The 21,093-nt window shown below is 40.7% G+C and overlaps 1 protein-coding gene across 1 annotated transcript; it reads right to left on the bottom strand.

Annotated features, from left to right (window-relative positions):
- Positions 1 to 896: 896 nt before the first annotated feature.
- LOC110472154 (cytosolic phospholipase A2 epsilon-like) lies at positions 897 to 20,775 on the bottom strand. Its single transcript, XM_077784149.2, has 21 exons — positions 20,623 to 20,775; positions 19,889 to 19,972; positions 17,169 to 17,241; positions 14,748 to 14,884; positions 14,219 to 14,350; positions 12,796 to 12,836; positions 12,075 to 12,117; positions 11,411 to 11,480; positions 11,051 to 11,220; positions 10,830 to 10,910; positions 10,136 to 10,173; positions 9,345 to 9,480; positions 8,557 to 8,693; positions 7,926 to 8,148; positions 7,122 to 7,236; positions 6,665 to 6,802; positions 5,277 to 5,384; positions 4,555 to 4,746; positions 3,957 to 4,123; positions 3,382 to 3,568; positions 897 to 2,795 (listed from the first exon to the last, which is right to left on the bottom strand). Exons 1-21 carry the CDS (start codon positions 20,647 to 20,649, stop codon positions 2,587 to 2,589), a joined length of 2,508 nt encoding a protein of 835 aa, XP_077640275.2. The 5' UTR covers positions 20,650 to 20,775; the 3' UTR covers positions 897 to 2,586.
- Positions 20,776 to 21,093: the final 318 nt, after the last annotated feature.

A 21,093-nucleotide genomic window follows, 5' to 3' on the forward strand; every position in this document is an offset into this window, starting at 1 on the left:
AGTAAACAAGTCACCCTGACTGGCCAGATTTGCAGAAGAACAAAGATCGAGCGAGTAATACTAAGGACAGGGCAATCATAAAGAATGATCTGACCTGCTTGATAGACTGGCCTGGTTAACCATGGTAAAATCTAATACACTGGAGTGTAAGCTATGATTAAAGAACTGCTGAATGTATGGTTCAGTTTACACCCCCATGCAAAAGAGAAGACTGGAGTGTGGAAAAATCTAAGTGATCAGCTTATGGAAGACAAACAACTGGTGAGAAGCCTTTAAAGGCAAATGAGGACAACTGGATTCTATATATAGAAATTGGGAACTCATCTACATATAGGAATAACAAAGCAATGTTAATGTCTCAATGTCTAGCAGAAGTGGGGGTACTGGAGTCTGCTTTTGATAAAGGGACAATGAAGAATTGGAGGGAGTGCAAGAGCAGAGAAACAGCTAGATACATCAAATAAAGGGGGTTTTATAATCAGAATCTGAAGGGTTGCATCTACTGGTTTGACAAAAAGAAGGCTGTGATGGAAACTATTTTATAAAATTGATCCTAATAAAGAAACAGTGGTTATGTAATGTGCTAGTATCTGGGCTCTGGCCAAAATAAATGAGGCTGGAAATAAGGTGCATAACCATTGCTGGAAGATGATCAGTGACCAAAACATAGCTCCATGAAATGTGGTGACTTCATCGTTCCTGATACCTATAATAGAAGAGGGATCATTTTATTTCAAGACAGACTTTGGTCAGCCACAGGTCATCAAGACTGACATTTCAGTAACTGCATGGTTGGTAACAGTCTGACATCTATCAGGTCCAACAAGATGATCTGATGACACTTCTGGCTTTTATAAGCCATGGAAAATAAATCAGATTATTAATCTAGTACAATATAAAACTCATTTGTTATTTTACTTGTTCTTCCACAGCCTAATAGCAATTCACCAGAGTTACACAATTGAATAACTCTGTACAGTGCTATAAAATGGACTTACCAAAGAAGTGCAAGCTGGTAGGACCATTTAGCAAGCAAAAGTGGGAAGGCCCAGAAAACTGTCCCCCAACATGCTGCTAAAGGCTTATTATATACTTGCAAACAAGGATTGCAAAGGCAAAGCATGCAATCAAGCTAGGTATCCCTCCAGGTTTGGCTTTAACATCCGTCTGCCAGACTGATGATACTGCTTTGAAGCTTCAGAGTAACACAATTCAGCCAAGCACACTGAATATATTTATCTACTTGTTTGGAAAGCAGAGATAAAATCCTCCACATTAGCCTTGAAATGCACCTGGCAGACAGAGGCCACCCCAGCAGCAGCCCACCCTGCTACCAGCACTTTGCCAATGGTGTAAACCCAATCCAGGAAGACACACGATACTTCAGAGACAAGTATAAATCAGGAGGGGAGTGGCTGGAGAGCAGCCCTGTAGAACAGGGATCTGGGAGTGCTGGTCAGCAACAGGCTCAGTATGCCCTGGCATACTGGAATGCATCAAGCATGTCATTTCTTATTCTAGTCTGTATAATCTGCATTCCCAAGAATTTTAAATGTTACCACAGGTGGTTTCAGTAGGCAACAAATTGTAGATAGCCTACTGTAACGTACACTGAGAAACTCAACCTAAATTTAACCTTTCAATGAAACCCCCAAAATCCACAAACCCACAAAAAAAAAAAAAAAAAAAAAAAAAAAAATTCCAACCAAACAAAAAAAAAACAACCCAAAACCTGACAAACCAAGACATTTACACTGCAGACCGCAATGAGGTCTCCATTCAGCTTCCTCTTCTCCAGGCTGAACAGACCAAGTGACCTCAGTCACTCTCACTCAGCTTCCCCTCAAGGCTTTTCATGGTTTCAATGCCCTTGTTTGGACACTTTCTTACAGCTTAATATCTTTCTCGTCACACTGTAGTATCAAAAACCACACAGAGGACTAGAGATGAGGCTGCCCCAGTGCAGAGCTGAGTGGGACAATCCCCTCCCTTGCCTGGCTGGTGATGCTGGGCCCAATGTACCCCAGGACAAGCTTGGCCCTCCTGGCTGCCAGAGCACTGCTGACTCACATTCAACTTGCCACAGACCCACAGGTCGCTTTGTCCCTTTCCACAGTGCTATTCTCCATACTGCATGTGCTTTTCTCTAAGTATGCAGTGTGCCATGATCCCAGTCACAAACCTGTCCCAAAGGTTGCTGCTTATCTGAACATCACCTTGGAAATACAAAACACAAGCCAAGTTAATAAAATATGCTTTTAATATGGTCTGCCCTGTCAGGCTTAAACACTCAACGCTCTCAGTGCAACAAGCACCATATTTATTATCATTTTAGCACCTTTTTCTTTGTGGCTGCCCATCCTCTGTACCATACAATGATTTATACTCCATGGTTGTAACTGAATTACAATGATTTCTGCAGTGAAATTCTTTGGAGAAAAAGTTTTTCTTCAGTCTTTTTTGTTCACCTGAGATGACTATTTAGTGGGATTGAGCAGAAATGTTTGAAGCCTGCTGGCTAATAGTAAGAGACCTTCAGATTCTTAGCAGGTTAAGGGACTTAAAAGCACCCTCTCTTGTCTGACATTATTTCTTCATCTGCCTTTTCCGTGCCACTGCTGTGCGCAAGGCCTGTATAATGAGGTCTTCATTATTGAGGATGTTGTATTCAGCCAGCTGAACCAGGCAGTCATACGCCTTCTCAGTGTACTGAAGGGAATATGTTGAATATGGGGAACAGCAGCCATAGAGATCAACTTTGCCATCTTCCATCTCTGCCTCTGAGCGCTTCTGACCTACAAGGAAGGGTGAGAAATCACTGCTGAGAGAAATCACTCTGGTCATAAACAAGCAAGCTCTTAAGAGAGGAAGGAAAAGAGGTGTCTCTCCACAAAGTGAGTTCACAATGTAAATTACTTGTTTAGCTTTAATTAAAAAAAAAAAATCAAAAAACCAAATAATTGTTATTCAAACTGGCAGTTCAGTCCTTGGCTCAAGTGCATACCAGTGGCTTCACAGGATGAGGGGACAAAAAAGGGTGATTATTCTTACATGGGTCTGTATTCTAGTTCTTATCTGTACCTGAAGGTACCTACAGTATGTATCTATGGATGTACACATTAGTAGATACATCAAAGTTAACTAAAAGCTAATTACCTGCAAGATAATTAGCTTTGGGATTGAAACAGCACAGCCCTGGCACCAAATCTCACGGTTAAAAAAAAAAAAATTTCATTACTAAAATAATTAACTTTAAACAACAAACATTTGATGTACTGGAAAGAGTCAACAGTGAAGTTCAAGTGTTGAAATATTAAATACATTCATTTTAATAGGCTGTCCATGATGTAAACCTTCTTTTTAATATATTTGAGTACTTGCCTGGTGCTTTGTATTTTTGGAAGGTATCATTAACTAGTGGGAAAAACAGCAGTACTGGTGCTCCTGGAGTCTCAGCACCATCAAAGAGGTAACACTCCTTCAGATTTTTCCTGTCTTCTTCGCTCAAGTCCACCCTGGGAAAAACGATTCCCTGCTCAGAGCAGTACTTGCAGGTCTGGTCCAAAGCCTGGATAATGGAACAGAGCAGTACTAAGACTTCAAATAGGATTTTAAGGCTCAGGATTTCTTGGAGTCCAGTAATAAAGTAGATGCTTTCTAAGTTGCTTGTGCAAAAGCTCTTAACCCCTAATCAAATGCACTGTGACACTGGACAGTGGTTTTGTGTTTTTCTTTTGTTTGCTTTCCTGAGTCTTAGCACAATACAGTTTATCATACAAGAAAAACAAATGAGACTATGTGCAGCTTATAAAAGATGTACTGCACTTCATCATTAAGCTAAAAATGCTAAAAATTAAGACTTTTAGTAGGGCCAATATAAAAAGCACCTAAGTGTTAAAAAATTATAGTTATACACATATTGAAGAAGACATAAAGACTTTTTCAATTACTCTCACCTGGACCTGGGATCCTGCACTGTAATTTAAATGCAGGATGACGTCCACCTTTCTCTCTGGTTTTAAAAGTGGCATGATGCTTGTATTGATGAAAAATCCAGTGTCTACCAGAGACAGGAATTCATCTGATTGTGTCAGCTGGTTGGGGAATGTGTCTAACACAGTATCTGGAAGAAAAAAAAATTCTTGCTGTAAGTGCAATACCATAAAACTTGGCCTGGTTTTCCACCCTTACACCATGTCCACGGAGCCTTAACTGGTTACAGTCCTCGGGGAAGGGAGATTTGCCATATCCCTTCTCCGTCTCAGCTGCAGTCATATGCAGTTTCGGACCTGCAGTAAGAACATTGATGAAGGGGGTTTACCGTGCCTCCCCACCGAGTGTGTCTGGGAAGAGAGGCAGGACCCAGCAGCCCAGAGATGAGTGCCACTGACACCGCTCAGCACCACGCCATGCTACATCCTGCAGCATGATCAATTATAGCCTGATCTAATAGAGATTCTGCCCAAACCTGCCCCCCAGTCCCAGTACCATCAAAGTGGGGGTTTGTTTTGTTCCGCTTGTTATTGTCCCCCAGGCCCACAGGTGCCGTGTTACCTTTCCACCTGCAGAAGTGGGCGTTCTCCAGGTAGCGGCAGTGCAGCTGGAGGCCCCTGAGGAAGCTGTGCTCGCGGGCGATGCAGGCGCGCTCGGTGAGCGCGGCGCGCAGGGCGCAGCCGAGCGGCCCGGGCGGGGCGAGCAGCCGCGTCCGCAGCTCCCGCGGCGTGCCGCGCAGCGCCGGCTCCTCCTCTGCCGGGGAAAAGATGATAAATTCCAGCGCCCAGAGCAGCGCCAGCCCTCAAGAAGTCAAGGTAAGTGATAAACTCTGATGCTTCTCTTTTTTAAAGGACCGACAAGCGTAAGTGACCAAACAAAATAGAAAATGAGAAGCTACTCTCACTAGACAAATACCATCCTTACACAGTCTGGGCTTGGATAAAAGCCCCCAAGATACAGTGTCAAACAGCAATGAAACTCTACTCCAGACACACGCATTTGTTGAACAGACTGAATGCAGGCTTTGGGAAAGGACATATGTTGAGCTTCTTTGTATTACTGTAGCTCCCACTTGAAGCAGTCAAAATAATTTTGCTTTATTAATAATTTACAGATCAATCTTATTACTTCTGAACATTTTAATAATCTACCAGCATCAGTGTTGACCCCTGATAGATCACAGGACCAGAGATTTTTTAATTATTTATTTGTACTTTGCAGCATGAAACATATAAATCCATTTAACAATAAATACACAGAGAAAAAGAAGTATGGCCGTTTACCTATATTGTCAATATGGTCCCGGGTCCACCTGTGCCAGAAATCTTCTGATGAATGGGACAAATTCCAGATATATAACACATTGAATGAAAATAAACTACTCCACATGCCTGTAAAAGAAAAGTCAAACATTCACATATCATGAATCTCAAACTGTTATGATGAGATTAAATTTATGAAGTTTGTTTTTGCTACTTTGTTTTAAAAGCATGACATGTCATTTTTATTTGGCTGCTGGTTTTTAGACCTTATTTTTGGTATCCACTTTTTGTCTTATAGGTACTTAGGGATGGAGATCTTTGTGAATTAATATGGAGTTTGTATTTTTAAGGGTAAAAAACCTCAAGTACCATGAAGCTTGTATAAAAAGAAAATATTAAAGTTTTCAATCCAAGAGATTTGACGTGGAATTACATTGATAAGAGCATAACTACAACATAATCTTACAGTCTCAGCTTTTGTAGGATTCCCTTTTGAGAATAAGCCTGTTAACACACCAAGGATTCAGTTTTGACCATGAATTTTTGAGCTTGAAAAGCAATTTCTTTGGTTATCCATTAGGGCACAAGTTCTCACTTTTTTTTCATTCAGGGAGTGCAAATATGTGACAATCCAGCACAGTCGGAGGCTGAAATTGTACAGTGTCTCCTTCCTGCTCAGTGAGATGGCCAGTCAAATAGAAGTTTGCTTGTGAAATCAGCCACAAGCTGACAGCTTGTCTATTTGTCAGGAGAACACACAGCCATGCTCTGCTGCAGTCAACAGCAAAAAGGTTTCAAGGATGGCTGTGTTGTTTTCCCCCCAGCCTTGCCCAGGCAGTTTGGAAATTGGAGCCAGTGACATGTGGCCTGCTCCTCTGGAGCAGGAGGGTCTGGCATGCTCAAATGCATGTTCAAATGCTCCCTGATGTACTGGAGAATCAGCATGAAGGCTCATGTAAAATGTTTATAGGGAGCAGACAAAATACTGACTACCCGTGAGACAGGCAATAAGCTCGGAAGTTCATCCTTCTGGGGTAGCATGGGCTGAACCACGGATTCCCAGGGACTTCAATGTTATTGTTTTACTGGAGCCATACTATATTTTAATTCAAAACTAGGTTTAAAAGTGTAAATAACTATTTGATGGTCCCTTTGAATTTTCTTCTTTACTGTAAACTGAATCCATTATAATAAATATTAATTCAGCAAAGAGATATTTATTCTCTCTGGTGAAACTGCCATGTTAGTCCTGCATCAATATTTTATTAGAGTGTCGTTTATATAGCTCATATTAAAAAAAAAACAAAAAAAAAAAAAAAACCCAAACAACCAAAATAAAAAAAACACCCAAACCGAAAACCCCAAAACAAAACAAGCAATAAAATAATGTTTTGTTTTTAATATCTTACCTTCCAAGAAGCAAATCCTGGATTCAGGGACCTTCTTCATCAATCGTCCCATGAAGAACTCACTGCCAAAATCCTCAGTGCGAACAAAAACTCCGTATTTTTGCAATCCCACCTCATATGGGGTGAACTCCACCCATTCTGCAAAAAAGAACCCAGAGAACAATGTTATTATAGCCCTCAAAATAATTTTTGGGTCTAATATTTTGGACTAATAAGAATGAGTTATAAGCATGCCATAACTGAAAGCTCATGAACATGGAAAGGCTTTGGAATATTTTTGAGTCTGTTGCATAGACAAACAAATTTTTACCTGACCACAAAGATATTGTATGAATACACATTAGCTGGTCTTCAAATAAGAGGAGGTTTTTAGGCTGTCTAAAAAGACTGTTCCACCTTAAATATATTTACCATCTTAAATATCAAGATAAATGACTCTCAGAAGTCTCATAATTACCTTTGAAATCCAGAGTGCTGTAGTTGTTCTTGACATTGATTGCAGTGTATATAGGAAGTGGGTTCTGACCATGATCAATAGCCCGTTGCTGATCAGAGAGTCTGTGGTTGTCTTTCTGTGATTCCAGAAATATGGTTACTGAGACAAAAATTAGCATGGCAATATTCTCTGCATCTAAGCTTACAGGGCAGAAAAATTCCTGTCTCTAATGTATGATGTGTGCTCAACTTATCTTCTGAAATGTTCCATATTTTTCAAAATTCCCATAAGTGTTCTGTTACTGAAATACCTGCAGCCATCCAATCTGATGCCAGATTATTTGATGATGCATTAAGATGAAAATGGAAATAAATAAAGAAGAGCAGAAAGCAGTACTTTTGATATAAAACACATTACTGCATTGTGCTGCAGCTTTATGGAAGACCTCACAGCTTTCAAAAGTCTGCAGGTCCTTTTGTTAACATCTCTCATGGGAATGCATAATGTCTGCAGTTTTATTATTTCTAAACAAGTAACTTGCAGAATATGAAAAACAATTCTTAAACTGCAATAATGTTTCAAAATATTAGTCTTGAAGTTTTCTCAGAAAAATATATTCAAAATCTCACAAGCAAACTGCTGATTTTCACCATGGATGAGTATCTATAAGGCTGGCACCGCATGTTTTGGAAATGGTTGTGCATTTGCTTGCACAGTCTTGTAACAAACTGCTTTTCTCAGAGCCAACAGAAAAATATCCTCTCCAGAAATAAATGTTCAGAAAATGATAAGCCACAGTAAATGCTGCTTTATGATATACTGTACCCCATCATGCAAAAAAGATTCCAGGACAAGCCCCCAGAGATCTATAAAAGACGTTTTGCGGCCCTCTCTTTTCCGCTGGCACAGCTGCTTTTTGTAATACTTCAAATATTCCAAAGAAAAGGAATTTATTTTGCATTTTGTCATATGTTTTCGAGCCTCACTGATTTGCTTGTCGAGATCCTTTCGTGACCAGTCAGCATCTCTGTATAAGTTTGACATGGTCCTAGAAAGAGGAAGTACATATTGAAGAGGGATAAAAAGCACACCAAATCTTGAGATAGGCAATAGCTACATTTAATGTTTCTGGTTTAAGTTCTAGATTAATGTTTCCTTTCTTTAATTCCCTATGAAACTGTCATGTTCCCTTTGAAGTCACAGTCATTATCCCTGTCAAAACAGCTCCAACAACTTTCCATACACCATTCTTAGAAAAACACTTGTTTTCATGTAGTTGCAAATTATGTGACTTTCCTCCATGAAAAGACTTTATTCTGTCAATTTTGGAAAAAGATTGAGAAGTAGGACTGCTGAGAAGTCGTTATAGGTAAACTAGAGTACATCAGCCCCAGCCTCCTTCAGCACTTTGGTGTCATGAGGGAGCTGCAGCCAAGGGCTGCCCAGTCCCACTCACCATGTAGTACCAGACAAGCCAGTCAGGTAGGTGGCACAGTCCAAGACATTGAGCTTCTTGAGCCCCCTCAGGCTGCCATACAGTGCAGTCAAGGATCTCATCCCTCCTCCTGTGGTCATGATGGCCACCACCGGGGTCTGTGCAGGGACAGAAAGGGCCAGCGTCATATGGTGGCTGCACCTGACCGCAGAGTGATACAAAAAGCTTGGCACCACCATGTGTGCCCAGCCACAGACTCCTTTCTAAATTATTTCTACTCAAATATAACCTACCATATATTTTATAAAGGAGAACAAGAATAGAAGCAATGACTGTTTTTGCTTAGATATCTGACACTTGTCTCCAACGTGTTCAACAGAGATGTTCGGTATGAAACAAATAAAAGTGCAGTAATTCAAACTAAAAGAGACAGTAAGAGAGAAAAAGATAAGTTGTAAAATCAGGAATTAAAAAGAAAACTCACAGGCTGAAGAGAGGAGGGACTATCAAAAAGGATAACAATAGTAGAATAAAGAGTGTGGAAGAAGCCATTCCTATATAAGGAATATCTGGTCTGTCTTCCAGGAAAGGTGTAGCAAGAAAAGTGTTAAACTCAGAATAGCAACTGCAAAGGACAAAAACAGCAGGCTGAATTTAGAGGTATGGGGCAGTACTGGAGGTATATATAAGTTTTAAGATGAAGAAAGATCGGAAAACATTTTAACTATGAAGAAAAAGAGGTTGTATTATACCATTAAGCTCTCACTGCTAGGTACTGGTGAGATGTTTTAAATATTTTCCCTACAGACCTCATGGTCCAGCAGATCCTGTTCCAGCTGCAGAACCTTCTTCAGAGCAGGAATAACATAATTCTTCCTTTTGCAGAGAAAGTCTTGCTCCTGTATACAGAGGTCAAATCCTAAACGCACATCAAGGCGGTCTGGGCTGAAGCAGAGATCAGGAAAAAAGAATATTCCATTTTATCATTGGTAGAGAAACTCAGAGTTTCCAATGCAATAAAATGAACTGGATCCACAAAATACTACATTTACAGGAGATCCCTTTCCTACACTTCCAAGCAAGTATACAATGCTGCATGAAAGAAGGACAGAAAAAAGTACTGATAAATTTCTAAGCAGCTATCAAAATAAAACCTAAGGAAAGACATTCCTGCAGCTAATTTCTGAGATATATTCTGTCTGGATTCTCTCATACTTTAGTGAACTGAGAGCTATAGGAAAAACTGCTCATACTTTCTTGAATTAGGGAGAAATTTTTCTTACTTCATTATAAACAATGCCATGTGATTGGCTGTGTTTTAGCCTAAGGCTAAAGAAAAGGTAAAAGACTGTGCTGAGCATAACACTGGGTAGCATAATCAACAGGCAATACTATTTTTTTCTATTCATGTCTCAGTATATGTTATCACCATGCATTACACTACACTACATGCAGTTGCCTCCAGCTCATGTGAATGCCACATGACCTGGTGACACCACCTACAGTTCTGCTGTGAGTGCCTCCTCCCCAGTAAAGAGCCTAGGGTAAGATGATTTCAGATTAGTAAAAGTTAACCTCCAAGAGTGGCCAAGTCTCTTACCAGTCTTCTGCCTTCGCATATAAATCGAATCTTTTATCCTGGAAAGCAAGAATGTCAACAATGTGAGTGCTGACAACGTGCTTCTTCCCTGCAGCCTGAGGAGGAATTTTATCTTGTGCTGCCCTAGCAATGTGGGTACAAATCAGGAGCTCCAAATAATGAATAACGAGCTCGAATAATCCAGCAGCCTATGCAAATTGACTGTAGTGTTTTACTGAAAGGGAAGGTGTTCAATAATTTTTAATGTTGTCTAGTAAATGTAACATCTGAGCATAACTGCTGTTTACAGAATCATGACAATGTACACCCTACCCATCTCTACTACTCTTAGGCAGCCAGCTGGACTATGATTCTATACAGCATTTTCTTTCTGTGGCTTATACCCCACAACAGTCATGATCCTTTCATTCTACGTGGATTCTCAGTCAGTTCAGGTGCCCCGCTGGTATGTGAGAAGGGGAAGTGCAACATTAATGTGAAGTAAGATCAAGATGGAGTAGCAAGATACCCTATATCTATTCAAACAGAACAAGACACAACCTGGCCTAATTGCTGAAAGACCTACCACTGTTAGGCTGTGGTATTTTTGTCTTCAGGCTTTCATTGTCAGAAAGTACCATGGTAATCATCAGAGTGATGCAGACTTCCACATCCAGGTTTCTCAGCCTCTCCCACTAAAAAAGGAGGCACTCACCTCTGCTAAAATCATGTTTTTTCCACTTGGAATGGAATGAAGTTCCACATTTGGAAAGCCTGTATTACACACACATGAATTCTGAAAAAATACAAATAAACGGAGGTTTATATTGTAAGGACTGTTACTCTCTGCCCACAATGCAAATTAATCTTACTATTTATGGTGTCTAGTATTTTACATGCCATTATTATGTTTTTTAAAGCTGACTTATAACATACTGAAGAGGAAGGCAGTTTCTTCCCTGGTAGTGTAACATCCAGCATTGGCTGCTTGTATCTGGCATAATGGAATTTGGCAGGAGACGAGGAACTGAAGACCAGATTAGATCCCAGCACAATGTCCTGGGTGCCTTCATAAGAGCCTTGCACTTTAAAGGAGAATTCTTTTTCTAAAGAAATGACACAAAAGCAGACACAGATTAGTTTTCTCATCAAAACTGCTAACAAAAATTCTTACAGTCTATCACAAGGCTGTTCTCATATTTTATATTTGTTGGGTTTTTTTAATTCTTACATTAAGCCAATTGTGCTCAATATTAGCACATCAGTTAAAAATAGCTGATGGAGAAATAACCTTACTTGACTTCTTTTCTTTTTTCTTCTTTTTCTTCTCAACCACCTGAACTTCTAAGCAGCAGATTTTGCGAGACTGTAAGATGTGAACAGTAAAATACATCATGGCAGGTAATTTTCCAATATGACATTCTGTTTCCTAATCTAAATGGGACACAACCGGGGCAAGGCAGGAGTGCAGTGTGGATGAACAGGGTTTGCAGAAGGGAGAAGATGACAAAGTGAAAAACAGTACTTTCAGGATCCCAGAGATGCGAGGATGAACAAGCAAAGATAATTTTCTCAAAGCAGAGAAAATTTCAGGGATGGGAAGCCCCGGCATAAAAAGCACAGTTATGAATGTGGAAAATTATATGTGCATGGGACAGGACAAACTCTCTCACTTCAGCAATATGGGAATTTGGAAGGAGTGATGTCTAAGGAAGAATTCACTACTGCACTGATGTCTCAGACCTAAACCACTTCCATGAATTGGGCTGGGGGTCCCCATGCTGTTCCATCTACAGCATCTCCAGAGGTGCCATCCACAAGGATGTGTCATAATGAAGTGGGAAATGACAATGTTTCAGTGCTAGCTGTCTCAGTCAAGGGGTATGTTGTCCTATGACCGTGAGTCAAGTGAAACAAGTGTGGCAACAGGACAAGAAAGATGATGAAATACAACACTTACCACTAGCACTCCATTAGTAATTATGGTTTCAGGAGGGCCTGAACTAGGAAACAGAAAGACAAACGCATTTACAATAACAGTATAGTTAATGAGCCCCACCCTTCTCCTGATTTTCCTCCTGCATATTGGATTTGAAATAAAAGTACCAGGAGACTTGTTGTACAAGTTTCCTCACTCTACTGTGTCAAGGCACAATTGTCATCCTACTGGCTCATCCAATCCTGGAGCTCAGCAAAAAAAAAAAAAAAATGCCAAAGGTGCTCTGAGGTCAAACCATACAGCAATTTTATGCTGAATCCCAAGCTGAGGCCAAGGATGGTTTAATGGAATCCACTTTTTTTAAAAAAAAGAAATCATACTTTGTTGAATGATGGAGCAATAAAGGCTCTGGATCAGAAATCCAGTGTGCGTTATTCCATGTTGTGTTTTGAAGGGAGGTGGACCCTGTTGCTGATCTTAAACACAAGTGCATAACAAGTCAGCAATATTCTGGTCTTAAAAAATGTTCACTACATTAGACAAAGAAAATGTTTTCGGGTGTTCTCCCTGTTTGCCTGAAGTTCATGGGAGGTCATGCTGGCATTCACCCATTTGTCGACACAGCTCATAGCACAGATTCCTTGGGAATGATGCACTCTGAACAATCAGACTAGATTATTACATGCCTCTGAATTGCTGTTTCTTTTTGTTCCAGGTAATGTTGCATTTCATATTTACTCACATATTATCCAAGGCAAATCCCACCTCCAACTCCTCTTGTCTCTGGAAAATTAAGAAACAAAAATTATTTTGGTACTAATTTACTGACAGTTCTCATTCTCACAATCTGGCTATGCATGCACTGTTTGTGACCAGCAGAGCATTTAAAATAGAAGCACACACCACCTCACATCTGTGTGCCTTGAGCCTCAAGATTCTCTACTGATAGGAAATTTGTGAATGGCTGTCATAGCAGTTTTTAACACAGACATTGATTGGCTTGCCTGCTTCTGCTGGGGCCTATGGGACAGACCTAGGAAGAGATGTTGTCTCATTCTGAGTCTGCCAGCAGAAGGAAAGGAGATCTGCTGAAGGGGAGAGCCAAAGCCTTCTGGTGTTGGGAAGAGAAATGGTGACATGCAAAGAGGTAAATCTGACATTAAGGCCTGGTCTGTGAAGTGGTGAAAAGAGTATAATCCTCAGGGAAAAGAAAGCACAGGCAAGAGAAAAACAAAAGTGGAGACAGAAGGGATGATGAACAGCAAAGTGAGATCATGCTGTAGGCTACTTAGTTGCTCAAATTACCCACTGAATTAAAGACACCAAGAAGTTAATAATATAGGACAAAAAGGTTTACAAAGGCTTGAAGACTATGAGCTCTAACTGATGTAGCTGTGCAAACACAAAAAGAGACTGCTTGGATATGGCATCTGTAAGCACTCAAAGTGATCAGCTGGGTACAACTACCCAAAGTTTTAATTTCATCACCTGTGGTATTTTGCAAGGAACAAAATCGTCATTTAAAGACAAAGAAGTGCACTGTGGAGCTCAGGTGTGTGTAGATAAGGTAATTCCTCAACTGAGTGGCACACAACAGATGCACCAGAAACTGGAAGGGAACTGGAAAAGGAGAATGATAGACAGAACATACTGGGAGATAGGATGTACAACTTTCAGTTTCCCTGAACATTCAAGATAGGATTATTTCTTGCTGCCAAGCTGGGTGGCATGACTTAGACTTTATTTAAATGCCCATGCCACATTCCATAATTAGCAACTAGCCTGGTTTGACATTTACCTCTGATCACAGAGTTTTTACTTCCTAATTATTAGGCTAATCAATAGGTTATGACAAAATCATCAGCTACTGGCATGGACACCCTCCTTGGCCCTTGATGGGGACAGGCTCAGAAAAGTGACAATTTTGCCAAATATACCTGAAATTGGTGAATCTCTGTGGCTAACACCAAACCCTTCCATGTGCCTACATATCCAGGTGTAAAGAGGTTTTCCCACATCAGAGTGAAAACCAACCTATTTTTATGTGGCTATGTAGCTGACACACAACAAAGAAAAAAGGCAAAATTTTACAAATAATATTTTAGACAGAAAAGCTAACAAACACATTCTTGCAAAGCTATTTAATTTCTTATTTCTGACCTCACCTGTGAATCACACTTGAAGTGCATGAAGACTTCCTCTCCCAGGGAAAGTTTGGCTATGTCAAAGTACACTGTGAAGAGGTGGTCATCCTGAGTAACCACATCCTTATCGTAGAGTGCCAGCTCCAGCACATTCTGGGAAAGGAAGGAAAGGACTTTAGAAATGTGTCAGGTTTTATTCAAAACAAGAGATCCTAGGGATAACTGTTTTGAGCAGCTTTTGTGAGCAATGGGAGGACAAAAAGAAAAAGAACAGGAAGGGAAGGAAGTGGAGAGGAAATAAAGTCCATGTCAGCACCTATGAGGTGGAATGAGAGGAAATCACAGAAATTTCAAATGCCATATTCTACCTATGGCTGAGAGAGACAAACATCTTTTATGGCATGGAAACCATCATGAGGATATGAGTTATTCTCACACCTTTCTGCTTATTTCCTTGCCTCTTGAGAAAATTGCTTATGTCCCTTTACAAAAGTATAAAAATTCTCAGTAACTCCTTTGGTCAGTTACCAGAAAAGTCCCAGTTCAGTACCTTGACCTGACTCTGGATCCTGAAGTAGAAGGTTTCATTCCAGACTGGATCTTTGCAATTCTTGATGGCTTTAGTTTGAAATTTGTCGTTGGAAGAAGTTGGCAGCCACAGGCTCACGTAGCAATCAGTTTGGCTCACTGTATTAAAAACACAAACACATCTGTCACGGTTTGATGCTGGCATGATGCCAGTGTCCCCATGAAAATACACCTTCCCAAATAAGTGCTGTGAGATGTGATCAGGAACAGAGCAGAGCAGGCCCAGCTTAGAAATAAAGGAAAAAGAATTTCATTAAGCTACTACTATGATAAAAGACACACTAAATCCAGAATTAAAACCTTCCAAAACATTTCTCCTTCCCCCACCCCAACTCCAACAAACCACAATGAGACACAACTTGGACCCTCAATCAAGTCATCACCCTTCAGATACTCAATACTCAGTCCATCAAGGGAGAGAGGAGTCTCTCTTGCACCACAGACCCGCAGGAAACACAATTGACACTTCTTGTGTTTCCATGTCACACATGGCACTGCCTGGAGAAAATCTGCCAGTGTGACACTCTCCTTTCCATGTCACAGTGCTCTCACCACTGTGCATGGACAGACTGCTCATAGGGCTCTTTAAGGATGGTTTGCCAAGGACTAAGAGAAACAACAGTTCAGTTTCTCATTTTGGGACCACAGTCTCCCCCATTTTCCTCCTCCCCTGGGGCCGAGGGTGCAAACAGAGATCTTCATCTTCCTGAAGACAGAGGGCACCAACACACCCTCCTCAGCTTTTCTCTGTTCATTCCATTCCTGCACTGGTAGTTGCTGAAGCAGGTCTCTTGTCTCACCATTGCATCCCCCTAAAAATGCAGTCTCTGTTGCAGGAGAAATTGGTTCAGTCTATGGCTAACAAGAAAAGTCCAGCCAAAAGCCACTCCATCATCTCCTCCCACATAGGATTCTTTCCGTAACATCTCAGGCCCCAGACTGTCTCTCTTTCAAATCGAGGAGGAGTAATATTTCATAAAGCTTTCATTCCCCAGGAAAGGGTTAAAAGTCCTGGACTCCCCGGACAGCTAAAATCTCGGCCCAGGACTCCACCTCCCACGCTGGATACCTTCCCCCACTTCTCCTCCTCTACCAAATTTCCAGGTGTCTGCAGGCTCTCTGTCTCTTTCCCTCTGGGTGGTGGTGGGGTGAACAAGGACATCTCAGATGTCCTCCACCCTTCTGTCCACAGAAGCTGGCTCGGCTCCAGACCCTTCACCCCCTGGCCTACCTCTCCAGGCCGCATGGCTGGGCAGGAGAGGTCTGCACCCTCCAATGACCAGAACCAAAGAGACAGTTCTCCTGGGAGTTCTTGCTTTTAACCCCCTGTGTTCTCAGAGGTGTGTCCAGCCTTCAGTGGTCACTTCAGGTGCCAATATCCAAACCTGTCTGCTGACTGGTTTGACCCCAACTTCCTGAGAAAATTCCCTTCTGTGTCAAACCACGACACTATCAAACATGAGCATTTGCTCTAGAAGAAAGAATTAATTGAAGAATAGGAAGTTCTGCTTTCAAAGAGAGACATTATGATACAAAATAGTGTATTTGTTCAACCTAAACAGTACCATTTAGATAGGAGGAATGAAGAAAAAGGAAGGGTGACATGACTCTTTTCTAAATAAATGTGATTAGAAATATAAAAAATACATTCAACATGAAGGGTTTTATTCTCCTTCTATGTCATCAAACAGTAAGTTTAGCCAAGGATAAAAAAATCCAGGACAAATGAAGCAAGCATTAAGGAGACAAAGTGATATCTTCTCATTTATCCAAACAGAACATTAAGAAAAAGCTTTCTGCATAAGTAAAGATACAATCTTCTATTATATTTTGTTTCCAGGCCAGCAGAAGCCAGAGGAGCTACAAAATGTAACAACACTTCATGGACTTTTATCTGAGAATGCTGGCACACAGAGAATTAGGGTATGGTACTTTGGATTACTTAGCATTGAGAAAACTTTGAATACAATCTAAATTTGAGACAAGTCTTCTCATCTTTCAGTATTTACTCAATTAATGCAATAATTTTGTGTTCTTTGTCACAAAAATATACTACAGAGGAAAACATGGGCGGTCTTTCCACATTTTTTTTTGCTTTCAACAGATGGCAGAGCTTTTATTGCTCTTTCTGGGGATACAAGGAAATGTGTGTGATAGGCACAGCTGTGACCTTATGGAGTTACCTCAGCTCAGAACAAGGGCTGTTGGAAAGAAGAGCAACACACTGTATGTTCACTGCTGGAACCAGCACACAAACAACAGAACTGTCTCCATTCATGGAAAACATCTAGAAAGCACCTTTTCTTGGAGCAGGACAGCTCTTAGCCCACGGAGGTGAGAGTGACCTCCATGAGCTCCTCTACAGAGCACTACAGATACTTACAGACATCTGCCTGGTGGATATTTCTTGCTCTTATGATTCTCACAGTCAGTAAGTAACACAGAGAGGATTCTATCTACAAGGAAAAAAACCAAATATACAGAAGACAGAAATGAATATTAAAGTTATAATAGAATATTTAGAAGACAGAAGTGATCAAGAGAGATAAACTCCCAACTCAGGAACAATTTAGTTGAATTTTCTATTTGATTATGAAACAGCCAATACATTTGTTTTCCTGCTAACATCTAAATCAAGTACTAGACTGAAATACTTCTTTTCTTCTGTAGCATGAGATGAGGATTTATCTTATTAGAGCATTTATTTGTTTCTTATCTAAAATATGGCTGCACAAAGTGCTAAGATTCAGTCCCAGCTTGGGAGAAGATTTCTTTTTTAAATTTCCAAGGTAGAAAAGACATGCTTTATACCTTCTTCAAGTGATAGAACTACTATTGTGGTGGTTACCTTCTATCTAGTCATTACATATATTCAGTGTCCTGGGCTATGAGATTGGATTTTCTCATATTCCTGCTCTTTTAAGTGCTGACGTCTGATCTCCAAACTGATTTTAAGATCTGAGGAAGAGATTGCTGCTTTGCACTTCCAGCATGCTACTTACTATACATGAGTTTTTCATTTACAGGGATATAGCTGCCCTCTTGAGCTAAGGTCAACTCTGAGTTCTTGTGAGAAATTTCTCTCTAATTTTGAAGTATGTAAACTCTTCACATCTGGAGCTTCTTTGCACTGTTTTGCTTAAGAAATGTAAGCAGTGTTTCACACCTGATAAGAAACTCTTGTTTTTTTCTTGCGGCTTCTGTCTTTTGTATTAGACCATGTTTCTGACCTCATGAATGACTTCTTACCCTCTCACATAGCTGTTCTGGTCTCATATTGGAGATATGAGTTCATATCTTCTCCCCCTTTACCATAAAATAAACAAATAAATACCTACCACATAATTTATTATTTCTACTGTCATGGAGGATGGGGGGAAAGACACCACATACCAGAATATAATTCCACAGGAAAATTTTGCTCCAAAATACCTGAAAGGCATTTAGCACAACTATGGGGCCATGGACAGGTGAGACTTCACCTATACTGCAAAATTATTATAAAAGACCATTGCCAGCCCTGAAGTGGCATCAGCATGACTCTGACCTCATTAGACCCACTGAGAAAGAAGGGTGACGCAGTGCAGGAAAGGAGAGCAAGACTTTTAGCTGGACTGTCTGAGCAGAACAATTTGTTATGTGCTCTGTTAATAATGTCCATTCACAAAAAGGGAAGTACATCAGTGTTCATGGGCTTAATGGAATATACATCCATGAGAAGTCTCTCCGAATGTTTAGCCTGAGTGTATTAATGCAGGCAGCCAGGGCTAATGAATACAATGATGTTGAGATTGGGGTCAGTTAGCAAGTATTCCAATGAAGAAACAGGTAAAATCAGCCTTCAAGTAACCAACGTATTCTGCTCTGGGAAAAGACACCAAAAATATTTGTGCTATGCATCTGCACACCAGGTCACCCAAGGGTGTCAAACCACTGCTAAAGGTCCCAAGAGTAGCTGTGGATCAGACTACCAAGGGCACTTGAATTCATGTTTAAAACCTAACTCCTCAAGGCACAGAAATGAGGCAGGTACAGAAAATGCTCAGTAGTTACAGAACCAATAAGTGATGCTGCCAGTGGCTGGCTTTGGAGAAGGCAATTCCTGGAAAGGCTCAACTCAGTTTCATGGATCAGATCCCCTGGAGCCTCCTTCATGGTAATCCCAATGTGTCAAGAAAGCAATGCAGATTGATTAAAATATTCAGGCATGTCGATGTGCCTGTCATGACCAAGGAGCTTTGGCTTAGACATCACAGAGCTATAAATAACAAATGACCAATATCCTGTCAGCTTTGTGAGTTTTGCCTAAAAAAATTTGAGGTGTTTGGTGTGTTCTTCTGAAACTGCTGCAACCCCTGAAGTGTAGAGAGTTGTATTGTAGGGTGTATTTTCTCATCTTTGGGTTTTCCATTCAGCTAATCAAGAAAAGGTTAGCTGTTCCTTAAACTGTGAGCACAGCACCTGCTGCTCAGCAACTTTACTCATCACAAAACAGAACAAGGAAGAGTTCCTAATTATTACTAAATGGCCTCAAACTAGAGAGAGCAAAGGTAAAAATCTTTTCTAGCACATCTATACATCTAGTCCTCTCATTTCCTAGAGGAGAGATTTCATGTCTGAAAGCTCCTGGAAATCTATTAGTTTTTACTAAAGGCCAGAAGAGGGGTTAATTCAGGAAATTAGGTGTTGAAAATCCAGTTTAAGATTCTGCCATACTATTATTAGAATAAATGGCAAATTTTCCAGCTCTTGCTATCTACACTGTCAGGAAACTTGCCCTTGTGCTTTAGCAAGATATGTAGAAAAAGCCTCTTGAAACCCATCCTTTTAAAGATATTAAACAGGCATTGATTGTCTAAACAGTCATTGATCCCCATGTACCAAGGACAAGAAGCCACACTAGGAATTTAACATGAAGCAAGACTATGTAAGTGGAATGATCAAAGCGATAAGTGGGACAGTGTCTCATTGAGGGAACTGAACGGGTTACAGTAGCTAATTACATTGTTTGGCATATGCTGAACACTGTCTGTTTTCACCCAGCCTCCACCCAGCAGGAAAGTCCCCTTTACAGTTTTCTTTTGAAATTCTTCTTTGTAGTACCTTTGTAAGAGAAGTCCACTGTTTCTCATCAGGATTCAGCTGCATAGTTCTGTCTCCTTGTTGACAGGTTTGAGTGATCAGCTCCTGGAACAAGAAGAGCCAACATTATCCCTGAAAAAAACATCATTTCTCTTAAAGGCAATCCTCTTTGGGAATTGAGAACTTCAGAGCCACAGGGACATGGAGCCCATGGTCAGTGCTGGCTGTAGAGCCTTGGCAGGCACTGGGGTTTCCTGTGGTGCCCGGTGCCACTGCCTGGGCTGTGCTTGCCCCACTAAGCCCGAGGAGAGGCGTAGCAGCCAGGTAAGGTCCGCCCTTCATGACACACGGGGAGGGGAAGCAGCTCCTGGCCCTGGCTGTTAAAGGAACAGCAAATCTGTCTCACACAAACACACCCTATTATTAATCTTTCATCTTGAAGTACACCTTTGTGTTACTTAATACTTCTTCTAAAATTGCATGTATGGTGTCTCTCAAACTAATAAAACCATAAATATTTAAAATGCTCCCCTTGTAAACAAGCTCTTACTCTGCAAGTAGCTTTGTTTTTCTTTCTGTGGTTTACTATAACTTTAAAAGTTTCTACATTAAGGTCTTGAAGCCTTGTCTTTCTTCACCCTGCCTAGAGTCATTACAGCCAATGGTAGGTCAGGACAGTAGTATCATCTTTGCACTACATGCAGCACAAGCACTTCAGATCCCAGATGTCTTGCTTTGCTCTGCACCCTTCTTACCTGAGACAAAATGCCATCTTGGTCCATTGTAGTCACGTTCACACACACGTCCAGTGTTATCTGTGGCAATGCAATCTCACATCTCCCAGCTTCTACAGACACCAATTCTTAAAATGTCCCAGGTGCAGGTGAGCAACTATTTTATAAACTGACTCAGAGGCCCCACCTCTGACTGGTTTCTTAAAACCAGTCACTCTCCTCCCATCCCATTTTCTTATGGTAGGAAGCTGAATCCTGTGATCAAATAAGTAGGAAAAAATACCTTTGCCTATATAACAGGTGGAAGTTTTGTGTTTGAGTCACTTTGCTCTATACTGGCCAATAGCAAGTTTAAAACTAAACATAAGAGAAGGATGCCCTCTTACCTGAGCACTGAACTTTCAACTTAGCAAGACCTCAAAGCCCACAGAAATATATACTGTGCAATAAGATACAGTAAGAATACATACATTGAATTTAGGTTATTTGTGA

The sequence above is a fragment of the Lonchura striata genome, chromosome 5 (genome assembly GCF_050655825.1).
Source record: "Lonchura striata isolate lonStrDom1 chromosome 5, ASM5065582v1, whole genome shotgun sequence".
NCBI classification, from domain to species: domain Eukaryota; kingdom Metazoa; phylum Chordata; class Aves; order Passeriformes; family Estrildidae; genus Lonchura; species Lonchura striata.